Consider the following 21795-nt stretch of genomic DNA (forward strand, 5'->3'; position numbering starts at 1 on the left):
GTCAAAGGTGTTCAGGAATTTCTTCTTTTGAATCATGTTTTATATTCCACAGCACATGCTCTTATGAGCTGTGTGAGTGCATACCTTTTCGAGTTTCGTAGTCATAACAGATATCAAAGATGGCTGTCGTATGTTGGAGAAGTTGTTTCAAACACAACACAAACAATAACTCATACAACCTCTTCAAAACCCACTGCTTCAAAACACCTCAATTTGATATACAAAATAAGCAATATAATTTGTAAATAAATATGCTTTACTACTTTTCACTGTCACAGAAAAAAACATGTTAATATTGGAAAAGAAACCACAAGTACTATTATCATGAAATCATATATTCTTGATATTGCAGATTGCTAGCTTTAATACAAACAGTTGACTTGGTAGGCCAAGCTTTCTTTTAGCAATGGTTTATTGTTATCTGCGTGATGGAGCTCAAGACAAGCATAAGCCTCCTCTGCCTCTCTAACACACACACACACACACACACACACACACACACACACACGCACACACACACGCACACACACACACACGCCAAGACCATAGAGCAGGTTAAAAATCACACGCAGAACCTCCACCCTCTATAAAAAAGGGTTGATAAATCCAGAATAGATGGCGTCCATACAAATGATCCATTTCAGGAATGTTAACGTAAAGGTTTTTTCTTTTTCTTATAAAAGCCTAGAGCAGTATCTCCTTGTAGCTAGGCAGAATGGAGACCACAATGGCATCACATAGCAGGAAGGGGGGAAACCCAAAGGAACATAACACTTGATATATAAATAGATCAAATTAAATATGGGTAGAGGACTGAATACTGAAAATACTCTAACATTATAAATTATCTATAGTGGACTATGACATAAGGGATATTAAGTATGTATAGTATATACAGACTGCTTGCCATCGATACTATTGCATTCTGTATTGAGTTCAACCACAGACAGCATAACATCCCCCTCCCCTCCCCTCAAAATAAACAAAAATAATTTAAGAAGCTAATTCAGGATTTCTCACTCTAAAGTGATTAGCACAGTTTGTGAGGCAGTTTCTCAATGGAATCAAGCTACAGTATCAGTTGTTTCTAGTGGTTTCCATGTATACCAAAATCAATCATCAGTATCCCTTTGGGTATTATGGCACTCCAAATCCAGTTCCGCTGCTAGCTAGGCCAGCAAAATGCACAGTTCTAGCTTTCCACACGTTCCACGCATCAGTTCTAGAACTTCCTTTAAGGAAAAGGAAGTGCTGTCATAAAGGGACGGATCCCCATCTCCCATTGGCTGTCCTGCCATTGCCATTGGGCTCCTGCAAAGGGAGTCTATGGGTCAGGAAGAATGTTCTTCCTTCCTCTTCCTCTTCTCTTCTGTGGATATACCTACCACATAGCAAAGTTTTGTTCCTCATGATTTAACACATAACCACAGTACTCACACATATCCAGTGAAGTATTTGCATAAATGAATCAACAACAAAACCGTAGTCCAGTCAAACGCCAAACGATGGGTTTTAGTTAGCTCTTTTAGCAGCAATACAAATTCTGTACTTTTTCTTTCTCTCTCTCTTAGTATATGCAGATACATTGGGATTATTTTTCTATTAATGTATTATTTCTTTATCTCTCCCCCTCTCTTTTCTCACTGCTGTTTCTCAGTCAGTCCAGGGGAATGCTTTCCACAAAGAAGATAAGCTCAGAGTTGAAAGTGCTATGAAATATCTTGTGAATGTCCCTTCACGTTGTTTCATCTTAAGCTTAGACTCATCTCCTGGGCTTGTCACATCTGGGGATCACAGAGAAGACAGACAGAAACATATGATTGTATGAAAACACACTCGTGGTCTTAGCTCCAATTTCTTGGTCAGGTTCTTGGCTAATGGTATGCCTTCATGTGGTCAAGAAATGCCACCAAACACCATCTTGGTTCCCAAAAGGAGTTATGAGTCCAAGAGTGATATAACAAGCCCCCCCCCCCCCCCCCACACCCACACACCTGCAGGACCTCTCGTTGAGCTCCAGCTGACGTGCCCTGCAGTCGGCGTCAGAGTTTCTGCAGGAACACTGGCAGGTCAGAGGGTTCTGGATGAACAACCGCTTTCTCCTCGCTAAGCAGCCATCACAACATGGCTCGCACTGACTATAGACAGAGAGAGAGGAGACGAAATGAGAAGGATGAAGAAGAGGAAAAAGGAGGAAGAGAAAAAGAGAGGGAGGATGTTTATTATAATGGTGTTAATATAGAAAAACACTTCCAAGATCATTTCCCTTAAGGTCAACCCTCTTATCACATGCTGAAACTTCACACTCCCAGGGTCAATGTGCTGTCTGTGTCAATGTGCAGTCTGTGTCAATGTGCAGTCTGTGTCAATGTGGTGTCTGTGTCAATGTGCTGTCTGTGTCAATGTGCTGTCTGTGTCAATGTGCTGTCTGTGTCAATGTGCTGTCTGTGTCAATGTGCTGTCTGTGGTGTGGGTAAAAGAGGATGAATTGTAGCATGTGGCCAGAGGGTTGTACAAAAACAGAACCAATTTGCAAGCAGCAAAATTTCCCCTAAACCCTTCACTATCTCTCTCTCCCCTGTCTCCTGTCTCCCGACTCAGCCCATGCTGGCAGGGAGACCCCCTCCTACTGTCTCGTAGGGGGGAGTGATTTTTAGGATGATTGGCTTGCCCACGCACAGTATGCATTGTTTCGGTTAGACATGCACTAGCAAGCTTCGGCTGGGACGTGAGGCTTGCAACAAAAAAAATGTCAAATTTAACTCATCCCTAAAGATACAGGATGAGTTTTTATTGAATTAAAAGATTACAAGTAAATGTTGTCCCTTATAGACACAGATCAGATAGAGAACCAGTAGATACCAGAAGATAGATCTGGTTTAAATGACAGAACAGTAGAGACTGTGCCATTATGTTCCCTCACAGAGGTGTTAATAGTGGACAAAACCTTTTTCACTGAGTATGGGGGACAACAGACAGACATTCCATTGAGTACTAAAGGCACAGCACAACGAACAGAATAACGCTATTCTTTGACATTGAGACCATTTTAGAAACATGAGCACCTCTTTCCGGTAAAAACAGCACCAAACGAAACATATTTTTGTGTTCTTTGTGTTGTTCAGACCCATAGAGGCAACAAAGAGAATGCACAAACAGAATGGGCTAAACAATTTGTTGGTTTACATAACCCAGAAAGAAACAGCAATGTGATAGCCATCTCTCGTATCCTTATATCACAAACAAAGCCCAGTGATGGCGGACGGAACAGAAAAAGCCTGTTTGGAGGGATAAAAAGAAACACTAAAAAAGAAAAGAGGAAAAAGGAAAAGTTGGAGACACAGCAAAGTGAGACAGACTCAACACTGACATAGGCCTTGGATGATTCCCACAACAGATACGGGATTAGTGACATCGCCTGCAAAAAGCCATGCTGGTAGGTTCAGTTCTGTTACCTTCACCATTACCCTATCACTCCATTCCTTCTCCCCCATCCCCACACCCCCCAGGGTGCCTTATCACCAGGGGGGTGGGGGTGGTAGTGAGGTAAGGAGGTAGGGTTATGAGGTAGAAGTCACCCCTAAACATAGATCTAGGATCATATGTTATTTATTATTTAGGGATAACATCTATCTACAGTCTCATGCCAATTGATGTGTGTGGTGGTATTGGGTGGAGTGGTGGGGCGGTGAATAGAGAGGCAATTAATTAAAAGGGGCAAATTAACTCCTCCCAAACAAGCTTAATGATCAGAAACGCCACAGTCAGGTGCAGGTGGAGCGAGGAGAAGGCCGAGCTGACATACGAGTGGCGATTCTTTTTGTCACGCTTTTTCTTTCGCTTTCTCTTTTGGCCTTTGCCCTTGCCTTTCCAGGGTTCTCTGGAAATAGAGAAAGAAGCACAATAACGCAGAGACATCTGAGGAGGACGGACAGAGACAAATAAACTGAACAGAGTTCAGAGATCAGTTAGTCAATTGTTCATTCACACAGAGACTATATGGACTGAGAATGGACTGAAATAGAACCAAATGATGGTAATACATTTTAACACCGTTCTGGGAAAAGAAATGAACAAAAGAACACTGGTTTCGAGACATTCTTTGTTTTATTTTTAATTTAACATTTATTTAATTAGGCCAGTCCGTTAAGAACAAATTCTTATTTACAATGACGGCCTACCCCGGATGTTGCTGGGTCAATTGTGCGCCACCCTATGGGACTCACAATCCAGGCCAGATGTGATACAGCCCAGATTTGAACCAGGGACTGTAGTGACGCCTCTTGCACTGAGATGCAGTGCCTTAGAACGCTGCGCCACTCAGGTACCCTCTTACACCAGAAAGAAAGGGTTTCACAGGTTTCTATTTAAGTTTGGCTGTGGAAGTTGTTTTTTTCCCCCAAAACACTCCTTCGGCTAATCTTAACATTTTGAAATAAATGCTGGACGATGAGGGGCAGCCGAGCTCGCTCATTCATCATGTTTGAGATAACAGTATATGAGATTTTACAGCTGCAGGGTATATAGTACCAGTCAAAAGTTTGGACACACATTCAAGGATTTTCTTTATCTTGACTATTTTCTACATTGTAGAATAATAGCGAAGACATCAAAACTATTAAATAACACTTATGGAACCATCTAGTAATGAAAAAAGTGTTAAATAAATCAAAATATACTTTATATTGTAGATTCTTCAAAGTAGCCACCCTTTGCCTTGATGACAGCTTTGCACACTCTTGGCATTCTCTCAACCAGCTTCACCTGGAATGCTTTTCCAACAGTCTTGAAGGAGTTCCCACATATGCTGAGCACTTGTTAGCTGCTTTTCCTTCACTCTGCGGTCCAACTTATCCCAAACCATCTCAATTGGGTTGAGGTTGGGTGATTGTGGAGGCCAGGTCATCTGATGCAGCACTCCATCACTCTCCTTCTTGGCCAAATAGCCCTTACACAGCCTGGAGGTGTGTTGGATTATTATCCTGTTGAACAAAAAAATGACACACCAGATGGGATGGCGTATCGCTGCAGAATGCTGTGGTAGCCATGCTGGTTAAGTGTGCCTTGAATTATAAATAAATCACTGACAGTATCACCAGCAAAGCACCCCCACACCATCACACCTTCTCCCCCATGCTTCACGGTGGGAACCACACATGCAGAGATAATCCGTTCACTTACTCTGCGTTTCACAACGACACTGCGGTTGGAACCAAAAATCTCAAATTTGGACTCATGAGACTAAAGGTCATATTTCCACCGGTCTAATGTCCATTGCTCATGTTTCTTGGGCCAAGCAAGTCTCTTCTTCTTACTGGTGTCCTTCAGTAGTGGTTTCCTTGCAGAAATTCGACCATGAAGGCTTGATTCACACAGTCTCCTCTGAACAGTTTATGTTGAGATGTGTCTGTTACTTGAACTCTGTGAAGCATTTATTTGGGCTGCAATCTGAGGTGCAGTTAACTCTAATGAACTTATCCTCTGCAGCAGAGGTAACTCTGGGTCTTCCTTTCCTGTGGCGGTCCTCGTGAGAGCCAGTTTCATCAAAGCGTTTAATGGACTATCGTTTCTCTTTACTTATTTGAGCTGTTCTTGCCATAATATGGACTTGGTCTTTTATCAAATAAGGCTATCTTCTGTATACCATCACTGCCTTGTCTCAACTCAACTGACTGGCTCAAACGCATTAAGAAGGAAAGAAATTCCACAAATTAACAATGAACATGTCACACCTGTTAATTGAAATGCATTCCAGGTGACTACCTCATGAAGCTGGTTGAAAGAATGTCAAGGGTGTGCAAAGCTGTCATCAAGGCAAAGGGTGGCTACTTTGAAGAATCTACTATATAAAATATATTTTGAATTGTTTAACACTTTTTTGGTTACTACATGACTCCATATGTGTATTTCATAGTTTTGATGTCTTCACTATTATTCTACAATGTAGAGCATAGTACAAATAAAGAAAAACCCTTGATCGAGTAGGTGTGTCCAAACATTTGACTGGCACTGTATATATCAAAATGTGACAAGAAAGGAACAGGCTTGGGTGAACCTGGACTTGAGTTAGCTTCCTTAGGATGATGACCAAAGGCCTTTTGGTAGCATCATTAACACTACCACTGTGACACTAACTACCAAAGAGGCCCCTGACCACAGCAAAGTCAGAGGTCAAGGTTGAGCCAACAGTAACGCACGGTAGCATCAACAACAGAAGTGTACAGAAGTGTACCGAGTGTACAGTAGAATCATGGTGGCAAGGAGCACTAAAGCCCTCACCCTTCAGACACATAGATGGTTAAAACGAGGTCGGTCAGAGGTCTCAGAAACAAACCCTCATCTATAATGCAGGATACCCGACATTTAAACCTAAATACTACCAAAAACCCTCGTAATGCTATAGGATTAGGCCATAGGAAAACAAGACAATCCTATGTAGAGGCGGAGAAGGCAGTATACCGACCCTCAGGACATCCTTTGGCGAATTGTAGTGGAACAGAACCACTAAAGCCAGACCCATAAACAGTGAAAAAAGAAAAGGTTAAAGAGGTTCTCTAAAAACACACAGCGTTATCTACACATCACAGGAGCCTGTAAAACAAAGGTAGAGACATGAACCCTGAGACGTACTTAAAGACATGTATAGAGAGTAAAGGAAGGACCATAACAGAGGAATGTAAAGAGAAGCAGGTGCATAAAAAAATGACAATAAATGAAATGTGCCGAAGGCATTGACCTCATCAGGTGTCACTCATTCACCTGAATTGAAGTATTCTGTGGGTTTTCTGTGTGTCTCACCTGAGAGCTCAAAGGGTCATGGAATTAGAATGGATAGAAGGGATGTGATTCTTTGTGAACTCCTAAACTACAGGAAGATCACTGGATCTGTGCCAACATGGTGGTGTCAGTGATCATTTGATACATTGTTGTATACTGTGCGTAACAACACAGGTTGAGAAAGAGAAATGCCGGAAACGTGTGAGCACAGGAGAAATAGCGATAAAGAGAGAGAGAGAGAAAGAAGAAGATGGAGAAAGATAGCGGGGGAAAGACAACGCGAAAAAGACAGAGATGGACAAGAAAATAAAAAAACGTATCTTTTCAAATTAAGGCAGATAGTCACAACACAGCAAGAGTCTGTACTCACTTTTCTTTCTGTTCTTTCACTTCATTCTTTGGCCTGAAAGACAGAAACAAACATGATGCTACCTCATAGCCCACCGTTTGTTTCTTCGTAAACAGATTCACGTCAACAGTGGACAGAGACATAGGCATGGTATTAGCTTGGGTGGCCCTGTAGCACTCGGCTACTCTAGTATTGTCCATCCCTGATCCCTAAATAGTCATGACGATACTGTCGTTACCTCTGACAAGGCTGTCTTTCTCCCCGACTTATCTCCTTGAAACACACACACACACAATATCTGATAACAATAGCAGATTGCCATGTCTATTTTGTTGCTCAACTTGATAATTTGGCTGTAACTGATTATGGAGCAACACATCTTTGGGCTCACAGCTAATCCAGTGGGTACAGGAGGTCAAGCATTGGGAAACGTCTCATTGCATAGTACTCATAGGTTTGGAGAAAACTCCTTAAAACTATACAGTCTACTTATAAACTAGGTAGTCACAAAAACATACAATGGTTTACTCATGTTTACTAATGGTTAACAAACTCATAATCAAAGGGATATTGCAAGATTTTGGCAATGTTCAGATGAACTTCAGATAACATTTGTATGTCTCTGCATGCAGTTTGAAGGAAGTTGCCAAGGGACAGTTTGTATTAGAACAAAGAGGAATGGCTGATAAGCAGCAGAGAGGCCAGGTGCACCATTGAGCATGAAAGAACAGTGAAGACAAGAGACACTGAGCTCTCTTTTCTCTGTATATATCAATGATGTCAATGATGTCGCTCTTGCTGCGGGTGATTCTTTGATCCACCTCTACACAGACGACACCATTCTGTATACATCTGGCCCTTCTTTGGACACTGTGTTAACAAACCTCTAAACGAGCTTCAATGCCATACAACACTCCTTCCGTGGCCTCCAACTGCTCTTAAACGCTACTAAAAACGAAATGCATGCTCTTCAACCGATCACTGCCCGCACCCGCCCACCCGCCTAGCATCACTACTCTGGACGGATCTGTGGACAACTATAAATACCTAGGTGTCTGGCTAGACTGTAAACTCTCCTTCCAGACTCATATTAAGCATCTCCAATCCAAAATTACATCTAGAATCGGCTCCCTATTTCACAAAACAAAGCCTCCTTCACTCGTGCTGCCAAACATAACCTCGTAAAACTGACAATCCTGCCGATCCTTGACTTTGGCGATGTCATTTACACAATAGCCTCTAACACTCTACTCAGCAAATTGGATGCGGTCTATCACAGTGCCATCCGTTTTGTCACCAAAGTCCCATATACTACCCAGCATTGAGACCTGTATGCTCTCGTTGGCTGGTCCTCGCTACATATTCATTGCCAAACCCACTGGCTCCATGTCATCTATAAGTCTTTGCTAGGTAAAGCTCCGCCTTATCTCAGCTCACTGGTCACCATAGCAACACCCACCCGTAGCACGCGCTCCAGCAGGTATATTTCACTGGTCATCCCCAGAGCCAACACCTATTTTGGCTGCCTTTCCTTCCAGTTCTCTGCTGCCAATGACTGGAACGAATTTCAAAAATCACTGAATTTTGAGACTTGTATCTCCCTCACTAACTTTAAGCGTCAGCTGTCAGAGCAGCTTACCGATCGCTGCAGCTGTACACAGCCCATCTGTAAATAGCCCATCCAACCAACTACCTACCTCATCCCCATATTTGTTTTTTGTTTTTTCTGCTCTTTTGCACACCAGTATTTATACCAGTATTTCTACTTGCACATCCTGTTCTGCACATCTATCACTCCCGTGTTAATTGCTAAATTGTAATAACTTCGCCACTAAGGCCTATTTATTGCCTTACCTCCTTACTTCATTTGTACACACTGCATATAGATTTTCTGTGGTGTTATTGACTGTATGTTTGTTTATTCCATGTGTAACTCTGTGTTGTTATTTTTGTCGCACTGCTTTGCTTTATCTTGGCCAGGTCGCAGTTGTAAATGAGAACTTGTTCTCAACTGGCCTACCTTGTTAAATAAAGGTGGAAAAAAAAAAAAAAACACCCCTATTGATCTTGTTGAGAGACAATACAATTATCCTACCCAGACTAGCCTACAACACCACAATGCAATGAATAATTGCATTATTGTTTTCAAGTGAGTACAACATTCTACTCTAGGCTGGAAACGGCAGTGAACATGTAATTTGAATAGTGGTGCAAAAGCCCTGTGATTTGAGTGTTTCATTCCATTTGGATCAGTTGTGTCAACTTTCAACAGTTTACAAAGTCTAGAAAGGCACTGTAGCAGGCCAGTCTGACTGTATTTTTACTTCTGAAACTGAGATGTGCTGTCTGATTCAGATCCTCATCAAATCGTCCTATAATGTGGCCACATAAGTATGCTCCCGGGCAGGCCCAGTTATTCAGGAAAGCTTAACGCATGCTCTGCCTCTTCTACGATATGAGCGGCTATTCCTCGTGCATCTAAAACCTAATGCTTCAATATAGCCTAAATATTAGTAATTTAACTTTGAAAATCTATTACCTTTTATCTGTGGCATAAACACAACCAGTCACAATGCTTTAATCTGATTATACTACTTCAGTGGGTACAAGGTAGGGAGGCACGTACAGGGCATTTGGAAAGTATTCAGACCCCTTGTTTTCATGTTTTCCCTTATCAATCTACCATAATGAAAAAGTAAAAACTGAAATATCTTATTTACATAAGAATTCAGACCCTTTGCTGTGACACTTGAAATTGAGCTCAGCTGCATCTTGTTTCCATTGATCATCCTTGAGATGTTTCTACAACTTGATTGGAGTCCATCTGTGGTAAATTCAATGATTCGGAAAGGCACACACCTATCTATATACGGTCCCACAGTTGATAGTGCATGTCAGAGCAAAAACCAAGCAATGAGGTCGAAGGAATTGTCCGTAGAGCTCCGAGACAGGATTGTGTCGAGGCACAGATCTGGGGAAGGGGACCAAAACATTTCTGCAGCAATGATGGTCCCCAAGAACACAGTGGCCTCCATCATTCTTAAATGGAAGAAGTTTGGAACCACCACTCCTCAGTAAAAGGCACATGACATCCCGCTTGTAGTTTGCCAAAATGCACCTAAAGGACTCTCAGACCATGAGAAACAAGATTCTCTGGTCTAATGAAACCAAGATTGAACTCTTTGGCCTGAATGCAAAGCGTCACGTCTGCAGGAAACCTGGCACCATCCCTAAGGTGAAGCATGGTGCTGGAAGCATCATGTTGTGGGGATGTTTTTCAGCGACAGGGACTGGGAGACTAGTCAGGATCGAGGGAAAGATGAATGGAGCAAAGTACAGAGAGATCCTTGATGAAAACCTGCTACAGAGCACTCAGAAACTCAGACTGGGGCGAAGGTTCACCTTCCAACAAAACAACGACCCTAAGCACACAGCCAAGACAACGTAGGAGTGGCTTCGGGACAAGTCTCTGAATGTCCTTGAGTGGCCCAGCCAGAGCCCGAACTTGAACACAATTGAACATTTCTGGAGAGACCTAAAGATAGCTGTGCTGCAACACTCCCCATCCAACCTAACAGATCTTGAGAGGATCTGTAGAGAAGAATGGGAGAAACTGCCCAAATACAGGTATGCCAAGCTTGTAGGATCATACCCAAAAAGACTCGAAGCTGTAATTGCTGCCAAGGGTGCTTCAACAAAGTACTGAGTAAAGGGTCTGAATACTTATGCAAATGTTATATTTCCGTTTTATTCATTTTTTTTTTTTTGCTGAAAAATAAAAAAAAACGGTTTTAACATTGTCATTATGGGGTAGAGTGTGTAGATTGATGAGGGGAAAAAAACAAAACAATTGAATTAATTTTAGAATAAGGACGTAACGTAACAAAATGTGGAAAAAGTCAAGGGGTCTGAATACTTTCCGAATGCACTGTATTTTCTGTTTATCGAGATTGAGTATATCAATTTGATTGTGGTGTTGAAAACACAAACCATAATGTTAAAGCACCCAAAGTTGGTAATCGGTATACAGTTATGCTTTGCTTATTAGTCGTGTGGTGCATTGCACAGAAACCTGTTGGTGAAAAATGTGTTGTATATATTTGATATAATTATAAATACAGCTTCAAAATTGTGATAATTCCTGTAGACCTCCAGTTATTGCACTAAATCTAGTTAGCAATGACTCGTGAAACTACCTTCAACTTCCTTCAAACTGCACGCATCAACATAATAATGGAATCCATGAATTCATCTGACCGAAAACTGCTTGATTGACAAATATCTTGCACCATCCCTTTAATGGTTTATGAGCAGTTTGTGAGCAGGTTATATGCAGGTTATGAAAAGGTGGAAATGCTACACACTGAACTTAGCCTCCACGAGTAAGATAGAAATCTTCACCATTTTTTGGGTCAAAATTAACAGCTAAGGTGTTAAAGGAAAACGCTGATATGTGGTTCATGCAGTGTGACTTTTCTGTGACCTGCAGAGTTTAAAGTGACTCTGCATGCACTATGTGATCTGGATGGACCAGACCAGACCAAACCAGTGTGTTGATAGAGGGCACCTGGAAGTCAGAACATACTCTAATTTATCTACAATCCCCTGAATTCCTTGTAGAAAGACCTCCGTATGCCCTGAACAGAGAAGAACACTGGAATAGATAGTTTGTGAGTATATGTATACGTGCAGCATGTGTACACTTCTTACCTGCATTCACATGCATTGTGTTCTGTAAAACTCATGAAGATATCATTTTGTTGCTTGTGGGGTTTTATTCTTTTTATCTGTGGAAACAGGAGAAGACAGAGTCGAATATACAGTCGGGCAAAAAAGTATTTAGTCAGCCACCAATTGTGCAAGTTCTCCCACTTAAAAAGATGAGAGAGGCCTGTAATTTTCATCATAGGTACACTTCAACTATGACAGACAAAATGAGAAAAAAAATCCAGAAAATTACATTGTAGGATTTTTAATGAATTCATTTGAAATTATGGTGGAAAATAAGTATTTGGTCAAAAACAAAAGTTTATCTCAATACTTTGTTATATACCTTTTGTTGGTAATGACAGAGGTCAAAAGTTTTCTGTAAGTCTTCACAAGGTTTTCACACACTGTTGCTGGTATTTTTGCCCATTCCTCCATGCAGATCTCCTCTAGAGCAGTGATGTTTTGGGGCTGTTGCTGGGCAACATGGACTTTCAACTCCCTCCAAAGATTTTCTATGGGGTTGAGATCTGGAGACTGGCTAGGCCACTCCAGGACCTTGAAATGCTTCTTACGAAGCCACTCCTTCATTGCCCAGGCGGTGTGTTTGGGATCATTGTCATGCTGAAAGACCCAGCAACGTTTCATCTTCAATGCCCTTGCTGATGGAAGGAGGTTTTCACTCAAAATCTCACGATACATGGCCTCATTCATTCTTTCCTTTACACGGATCAGTCGTCCTGGTCCCTTTGCAGAAGAACAGCCCCAAAGCAGGATGTTTCCACCCCCATGCTTCACAGTAGGTATGGTGTTCTTTGGATGCAACTCGGCATTCTTTGTCCTCCAAACACGACGAGTTGAGTTTTTACCAAAAAGTTATATTTTGGTTTCATCTGACCATATGACATTCTCCCAATCTTCTTCTGGATCATCCAAATGCTCTCTAGCAAACTTCAGACGGGCCTGGACATGAACTGGCTTAAGCAGGGGGACACGTCTGTCACTGCAGGATTTGAGTCCCTGGCGGCGTAGTGTGTTACTGATGGTAGGCTTTGTTACTTTGGTCCCAGCTCTCTGCAGGTCATTCACTAGGTCACTAGGTGTGGTTCTGGGATTTTTGCTCACCGTTCTTGTGATCATTTTGACCCCACGGGGTGAGATCTTGCGTGGAGCCCCAGATCAAGGGAGATTATCAGTGGTCTTGTATGTCTTCCATTTCCTAATAATTGCTCCCACAGTTGATTTATTCAAACCAAGCTGCTTACCTATTGCAGATTCAGTCTTCCCAGCCTGGTGCAGGTCTACAATTTTGTTTCTGGTGTCCTTTGACAGCTCTTTGGTCTTGGCCATAGTGGAGTTTGGAGTGTGACTGTTTGAGGTTGTGGACAGGTGTATTTTATACTGATAACAAGTTCAAATAGGTGCCATTAATACAGGTAACGAGTGGAGGACAGAGGAGCCTCTTGAAGAAGAAGTTACAGGTCTGTGAGAGCCAGAAATCTTGCTTGTTTATAGGTGACCAAATACTTATTTTCCACCATCATTTGCAAATAAATTCATTAAAAATCCTACAATGTGATTTCCTGGATTTTTTTCTCATTTTGTCTGTCATAGTTGAAGTGTACCTATGATGAAAATTACAGGCCTCTCTCATCTTTTTAAGTGGGAGAACTTGCACAATTGGTGGCTGACTAAATACTTTTTTGCCCCAATGTAGATGGGTCAAACATGCTCACATATACACTTCATCCTTTCCCACCTGCTCTAGGACATACACTACCGTTCAAAAGACGCTTCACAAGTCCTCAACTGGCAGCTTCATTAAATAGTACCCGCAAAACACCAGTCTCAACGTCAACAGCGAAGAGGCAACTCCGGGATGCTGGCCTTCTAGGCAGAGTTCCTCTGTCCAGTGTCTGTGTTATTCTGCCCATCTTAATCATTTGTTTTTATTGGCCAGTCTGAAATATGGCTTTTTCTTTGCAACTCTGCCTAGAAGGCCAACATCCCGGAGTCGCCTCTTCACTATTGACGTTGAGACTGGTGTTTTGCGGGTACTATTTAATGAAGCTGCCAGTTGAGGACTTGTGAGGCGTCTGTTTCTCAAACTAGACACTATAATGTACTTGTCCTCTTGCTCAGTTGTGCACCGGGGCCTCCTACTCCTCTTTCTACTCTGGTTAGCGCCAGTTTGCGCTGTTCTGTGAAGGGAGTAGTACACAGCGTTGTGCGAGGTCTTCAGTTTCTTGGCAATTTCTCGCATGGAATAGTCTTAATTTCGCAAGAATAGATTGACGAGTTTCAGAAGAAAGTTGGTTGTTTCTGGCCATTTTGAGTCTGTAATCGAACCCACAAATGCTGATGCTCCAGATACTCAACTAGTCTAAAGAAGGCCAGTTTTATTGCTTCTTTAATCAGAACAACAGTTTTCAGATGTGCTAACATACATGCAAAAGGGTTTTCTAATGATCAATTAGCCTTTTAAAAGGATAAACTTGGATTAGCTAACACAACGTGACATTGGAACACAGGAGTGATGGTTGCTGATAATGGGCCTCTGTACGCCTATGTAGATATTCCATTAAAAATAAGCCGTTTCCAGCTACAATAGTCATTTACAACATTAACAATGTCTACACTGTATTTCTGATCAATTTGATGTTATTTTAAATGGGCAAAAAATGCGCTTTTCTTTCAAAAACAAAGACATTTCTAAGTGACCCCAAACTTTTTAACGGTAGTGTATACCCAAATATACTAGAACATATACCGTTTACACTCTCATATACAGACCCACATAACTTGAGATGCATTGTGTTACAAAGGGCCATTCTGGGGAGGTGGCCAGTCAAAATGTAAGAGATTAGAGGTTAAACAGTCAAAGGTTAGGGGTCAGTTTCTCACCTCCTTGGAGACGACTCTGTTATATGTAGAAGTAGGGTTAAAGAAGTTAAACGTGTGATGGAGATGTGTAAGGGTAAAAATGTCAAACGCTCAGTCTCTCACCTCCATGGTGACGTTATGCGTGGAGGTTGGCGTACATTGTAGCATCTCGTCGTTGCAGCAGCCTGCACAGCGTGTCAGCACCACACAGGATGGGATGAAGATGTGTTCTACCTCCTCTGGGTACTCCTGTAGGATCTCTACCAGCAGCTCCCTGGGCTGACACAGGCTCTTATTGTACACCTCCATGAAGGAGATCACTGAGGAGAGACATGCACACACATTTAATACACCAATAACCTATACACACATACTGCACAGTGCCTTCAGAGTATTCACACCCCTTGATTTTTTTCCACATTTTGTTGTGTTACAACCTGAATTTAAAATGGATTCAATTCAGATTGTGTCACTGAACTACACACAATACCCTATAATGTCAAAGTGGAACTATGTTTTTCGAAATCTTTACAAATTAATTAAGAATGAAAAGCTGAAATTTCTTGAGTCAGTGAGTACTCAACCCCTTTACGGCAAGCCTAAATAAGTTCAGGAGTAAAAATTTGCTTAACAAGTCACATAATATGTTGCATGGACTCATTAACCACGTTTCCATCCCCAGTTTATATGCGAGTAAAGTTAGATTGTATAAAAAAAAAAAGACACCTGTGGTGGAAGCAGGAAGTTTCGGTGTACTTTTATAAATGCCGACAGATCATTTGTTCATACATGGTGGGATCGACAAAGTAAGTTTATATTGTAATACTTCTGACAGCCAACTTTCTAGCTCCGCTCATAACTTTCAGACTTCATGGCATTCCCAGAAAGCATGGATTATTGAGTCATGGGTCTTGTTCTTGTGACATGATGATTGATGCTTGACTGCCGTTTGACAAATAAAAAATATTCTTGATCTTATCCATAATAATCTCATCAAGTAGACTAGCTAACCCGCACTGTATCTGTTGGCTAGAGTGCAGGTACATTTGCTATTTAACACAACAGTTTTTGTAACAAAACTATCGGTAGAGTTGAAAATGCGATTGAAACACATTGGATTTTAGATATTTTTTTTCTGTACATGAAAACATAAGCGAAAAAGTACATTTTGTGTGCAGTACGTCATCACACACTCATATTTTATCCGCAACAAGTCCATTTGGTGGAAACACACCACTGGTGGGGAAATTAGCATATTTTCATGTGGATTCTAGAATATTTGCATAAAATTCAGTTGCCAATTGGATGGAAACCTAGCTACTGTGTGCAATAATACTGTTTAACAAATAATACTGTACCCCACAAATACAATTATCTATAAGGTCCCTCAGTTAAGCTGTGAATTTCAAACACAGATTCAATCACAAAGACCTGGGACCTGGGAATGCCTCGCAAAGAAGGGCACCTATTGGTAAATGGGTGAAAATAAAAAAAAGCAGATACTGAATACCCCTTTGAGCATTATTAATTACACTTTGGATGGTTTGTCAATTTACCCAGTCACTACAAAGATACAGGCGTCCTTCCTAACTCAGTAGCTGGAGAGGAAGGAAAACACTCCGGGATTTCACCATGAGGCCAACGGTGACATTAACACAGTTCCAGAGTTTAATGGCTGTGATAGCAGAAAACTGAGGATGGCTCAACAACATTGTAGTTACTCCACAATACCAACCTAATTGACAGAGTGAAAAGAAGGAAGGCTGTAAAGAATTTTTTTAAATCCAAAACATGCATCCTGTTTGCAACAAGGCACTAAAGTAATACTGCAAAAAATATGACAAAGCAATTAACTTTTTGTCCTGAATACAAAGTGTTATGTTTGGGGCAAATTCAATACAACACATTACTGAGTACTAATCTCCGTATGTTCAAGCATAGTGGTGGCTGCATCATGTTATGGGTATGCTAGTAATTGTTAAGGACTGGGAAGTTTTTCAGCATAAAACATTTACATGTTTCTGAGTGGCCGAGTTACAGTTTTGACTTAAATCTGCTTGTAAATCTATGGCAAGACATGAAAATGTTTTTAATAACAATGATCAGCAACCAATTTGACAGAGTTTGAAGAATTTTGAAAAGAATAATGGGCAAATGTTCACATTCCAGGTTTGGAAAGCTCTTAAGAGACTTACCAAGAAAGACTCACAGCTGTTAACACTGCCAAAGGTGATTCTAACATGTATTGACTCAGGGGGTTGATTACTTATCTAAATCAAGATATGTTAGTTTCATTTTCATGAAAAAAAAATATTCCACTTTCAAATAATATTTTGTGTGGATCGTTGACAAAGAAATTACAATTAAATCCATTTTAACAAAAACCTTAGTAAAAAGACCAAAGGTATAAACAATTTCTGAAGGCACTGTACATACTCCACACACACACACACACACACACACACACTAAAAAATATACGTCTACTACATACACTTTCCTTCAACAACCGGCATCACCCATCAAGGTATCCCCCTCCCTTCCTCTCTCATTGTGGATGTGGTATGCTTCTGAACCGACTTCCTCTGTCTCTCCCTCTCTTAGCCCCACAAAGCTAGGTACCTTCTGCTGTGAAGCACTAAACACATTGTAGCCTAGTGGTGCACATGTTGGGAAAGACATTGAGACACCACATACAGACAACTCTGATTCCTCATGGAGAGAAAGGGAAAATTGGAAATAATAGCACACTCCCTGCAGTGTCCTATTCCAGCCAAATCAAGCATTGTATGAAACAATCACATATAAAGTTCAGCTTTTGATTAAGAGAGCAGACCCTTTCCTAATATTGTGCAACATAGGCTTGTGTAAAGAAGCCAAGAGGGCCAGAGACTAAATTCCATTCTAAAAAAAGTATTTCCACATCTTAACTTCAAACAATATTTCAAATGGAATCCGTGGAGATTATAACTGAAAATGGACACTACTCTGAAATGTGTTACTATTGTTTCAATGTTGGAGCCTACTTCAGCCAACATGAGAACATGGTGCAGCTGGGCTTCTTTCCGCCAGGCGGCGTGGGTCTCACTGTGCTTTCAAGGTGAACCCTGTTTCATTGGCAGTTTGCCTGCGAGGGAGCCCAATGAAAGCTCTATTCCCACGGTGCCCTATCGAACACCTACCGCCGTCATGCGCACTTCTCCCTCCTTCCTTAGGTATGTGGGCACTCTGCGCGGGAGAAAGGAAAAGGGGTACACAAATTGGCGATTAAATTGTATCCTTACGTTCAAGAATTTCATACAGTGCATTTCACATTGACTAACGTGCAACCAAAGAGGCTACGTGGCGCAGACATACGATATGACGTTGGACGCTGTCAAAGACCACGCGGTGTGTTTGTTTTGTTTCATAGCCAAGGCTACATTATCTTTCCCTGAAGAAGTGTTAGGCCTATGTTTGCAAATGTTACAATTTCATTCTCTATATGAGTTTAAGCTACACAACTCAACAGAGACCACATGTGGTAACTGTTGCTACAATGACCCGCATCTAGCCCACAGTTTTCTACATTTTCCACGGTAATTGCTGTCAGTCGCTCCATAGTGATGCAAGCAATGCAAGCAAACTCGCGCAATATCTGACCAGGATTGCATGAGGCCTGGAGATGGATTACCTCGTGGCTTTCAGTGAGGACTACAGTGTTTAGTCGGAGCAACGCAAGCGCATAATGTAACAACCAGTGAACATTTCACCTCTGCCAAAAGTAAAAGAGACCCGATTTATTTTCAGGCAGCGGCTATCTCCGCCCCTTGGGTGGTGTGAGGGACCGGCGATTGGGGCTCACAAAAGAGTGGCCGCAACACTTAAAATGCTGTTATTAATGGAGTGTGTGTCAAGCTGCGAACACCTGCCCATAGACAATCTGATGATATTACTAATAACGGCCAGTTGCTTTGACTAAACAGGGTTGATTATAAGAGCTCGTTAAACACCCCCAAAACGCTTGACTGGTCTCTAGGGAATTAACGGGTTGACGTTGTATGGGCGCGGGAGAGACTCGAAAGAGAGGTGGGCTGCTTGGGCACCGGACCCCTGCAGGGTTAAAAGACAGGCCTTTGTGGGGCTATTAGTTGAAAAACTGTATTTGAGTGTTCATAATATCCTAATAGATACCTAGGCCTATAACGTATGAGCCATTTGGGAATCTATGGACCGCCCCAGGTACTGAGAAAGTAGGCCTAAATGCCAATTCAATATCATTCAGGAGTTTAACATATTCAGGCCAGTGTCTACTATAACTATTGGTTGGCGTTTTTGTTTCTCCCTAAACTTTCGTTCAAAGGTTATGAGGAGGCTTTAACATCTTGATTAATGGTTTGCAAACCAACAGACCTCCACGTCTACATTGTAAACTCTAAAGTAATTTTAAAGCCATATTAAAATATTAAGCCAATGCCCCATTTGTCAGAATTTAGAATTTAAAATGTGGGTGGGTAGTGGTAGGCTATTCTAATAATGCGGACTAAAATGAAGCCAGGATCGAGTGTGCAGGCAGCGAACCTGTTGCCATGTCTCTTTGAATTCAAAATGCCGCTGCTACGCCTTTAAAGCGTAATAATATTGCCAAGGTGGTTCTGAGCAGGCCCGCAATCACCAGAAGAGACGAAACTTCCTCACATTCGTTCAAAACCATTAGCCCCTACATATTCCACCTCTGAACGGCAAACGCACAAGCCACCACGTCAGACAGTAGGCTAAATAGGCCTGCCTACGTGAAGTCGGTGTAGTGTCAGTTTTGCGTAATTGCTATTTACATATCGCTGAAGCCATGAAACATGTTGAGGTTGTTAAAACATGAGTAATGACCTAGCAAGGGGAACGACAAGGACGACCTACAGTTGACCACATTTCACAAATGTAATCCATTTCTTGACGTCCATTTAGAGACACTGGGTCTGTTATAACATATAACTTACCTTGACAGCTGACAAATACAGAAGTGTCAGGAGAAATAATGTTATCAAACTGTCAAAGTTCATGATTGAAATTCCAAATGCAAATGTAGATTTAAAATCCAAGCGGGTCGTCTGGCGATTTCTTCCAAAGCATTTGTAAAGTTTAAAACAGTAAAGCAAAGTGTAATAACTGTTAGAACTTCTGTAAAAGGGGGACCGGGGTCTGTAGTGGCGTCAAATCCATTTTGGTCCCACGGTCGGAGCAGGCAAGACACCTGAGCAAAAATCGGTTGAGCATAATTTCAACTGTTGCCAATAATTTTCAAGATATCCAGAAACATTAGAATCCAGGACGCGTATCTTTTCACATTGTTCTGGAGTAGACCTTTATTTTCTTCAAATGAAATTGCAATCCACATTACAGGGGTAATTCCATACTTTGTGTGCAAGCAGTCTCCAAATGCGAGTCCATTGGAAAAAAGGAAAAATGCTATTTATTAGCCTACAGAAACTTTCAGTCCTACGCAATTAGCCTACATTCGTGTCAACCCCAGACCAGTGTTTACAATCACATTCACATAATCCACTGTTTTGAAATCCGTCAAAACTTCCAACCGTGACAGAAACTGCCGTTTATTTTCGCTTCCTGCTCGTTCCCGGTTTGCTTGATCCCAGCTCTCTTATATCCTCTTGAAAACGTTAACGCATCACCGTAAAATATTTTCGGAGGTCTATAACATCTCCTCCGGTTTCGGTCTCTTGTGCGGCAACACTGTCGAATTGTCGTGAGACAAGGAGGGATGGTCGTCTCTAGCTTCTATACCCACAAAGACATAGGCTAAACCCCGCCCATTTGTACAATTCTTCTTCTTAAAATGTGATTTTAAACCTAATACTAACCTTAACTCTAACATTAACCACACTGCTCACCTTGTGCCTAACCCTGACCTTAAATTAAAACCAAAAAGCAAATTTGTGTATCCAATGTTGACTTTGTGGCTGTGGAATCTGACTAGCTAGTGGAAACGAGGGGCCTGATTTATGGTCGTCACTAGTTACCACAGCCACAAAATATTATGGCTAATCCCCGCCTATTTCTAAAATGTTCTTCTTAAAATCTGCTTTTAAACATAAACATAACCATGACATTAACCCTACCCCTAACCACACTGCTAACATTATGTCTAACACTAACCTTAAATTTAGACCAAAAAGCTTTGTTTTCATACATTTTTACGATAAAGCCCATTTTGACTTTGTGGCTGTGGTAACTAGTGACTACTAGTTGTATGTACATTTCTTACTAAATTCTATCGTGTGGAGATTTTAGGATTAGGTGGGCTACCCAAAATATATACATTTTCATTGATAAATCAGAGCCATATTATTATTATATTTGTGCACTTGTGAACAAGCGCATACAACCCCGCCTGGAAAACGCCCTCCATTCACCTTTTATGGTAACAAAATACGCCCTCATTTGCTGTACGACTTGGAACTGGGCCATGCCCGTTTCTAATAGAAAGGGTAACAGCAAATTTGATCACATTTCTATAGAAGTGTGGGCAGAATGTTTCAGTCTTTTGCAGTGACTTTTTACAACAAAAAAATGCTTGCTACCTATAGTCCTATAGTGAGTGCAAAAAAACTGTCCGCACATCCTGCAAGATTGATTGTCTATGGAACAATTTAAAAGTAAATTCTGCCCACAACCCACATTTTTATGCAAAAGATTAAGTGTTGTTCAATATTTAGTTTATTAATACATGGTTGTGTTTCTGTCTTCTGCCTTGTTATAGACTCTGAGATTATAGGGTAGGAAGCATGGGTTTTTACTCACCAATGTAACAGAGACTTAATAACTTAGTTATAGCCACAATCTGGTTACCTATAAGTACGAATATAGTCATGTTTTTGGTTATTACATATTTATTAACTTATTTCCAGATAACTTCTAACCTACCCACAATGCACTATTTCTCAACATCATATTGAGGATCTACTCTCTGCTACCAAGTTTGCTTGATAGTTCAGTAGCTAGCTCAAGCTGGCTTACGTTAGCTACACCTCATGTTATTCACAGACTTTGTTATCTATTGTTATCTATTGTGAACCCGTTAGCACGG

General features: G+C 41.3%; 1 protein-coding gene across 6 annotated transcripts; it reads right to left on the reverse strand.

The window, feature by feature from the left end:
* Positions 1-238: 238 nt before the first annotated feature.
* On the reverse strand, positions 239-20683 carry LOC110529696 (vascular endothelial growth factor A-A). Of its 6 annotated transcripts, XM_036985175.2 has the most exons (8): positions 19691-20673; positions 17897-17942; positions 14840-15036; positions 11837-11913; positions 7148-7180; positions 3806-3880; positions 1995-2138; positions 239-1784 (listed from the first exon to the last, which is right to left on the reverse strand). In XM_036985175.2, exons 1-8 carry the CDS (start codon positions 19751-19753, stop codon positions 1763-1765), a joined length of 657 nt encoding a protein of 218 aa, XP_036841070.1. In that variant the 5' UTR covers positions 19754-20673; the 3' UTR covers positions 239-1762. The 6 variants fall into 6 exon arrangements, with proteins under 6 accessions (XP_036841070.1, XP_036841071.1, XP_090099177.1 ...); XM_036985176.2 differs by lacking the exon at positions 3806-3880 and having other exon boundaries at positions 19691-20683; XM_090243051.1 differs by lacking the exon at positions 17897-17942 and having other exon boundaries at positions 19691-20462.
* Between the last annotated feature and the right edge of the window lie 1112 nt (positions 20684-21795).

Source organism: Oncorhynchus mykiss, chromosome 8 (genome assembly GCF_057628025.1).
Source record: "Oncorhynchus mykiss isolate SJ-2025 chromosome 8, ASM5762802v1, whole genome shotgun sequence".
NCBI classification, from domain to species: Eukaryota; Metazoa; Chordata; class Actinopteri; order Salmoniformes; family Salmonidae; genus Oncorhynchus; species Oncorhynchus mykiss.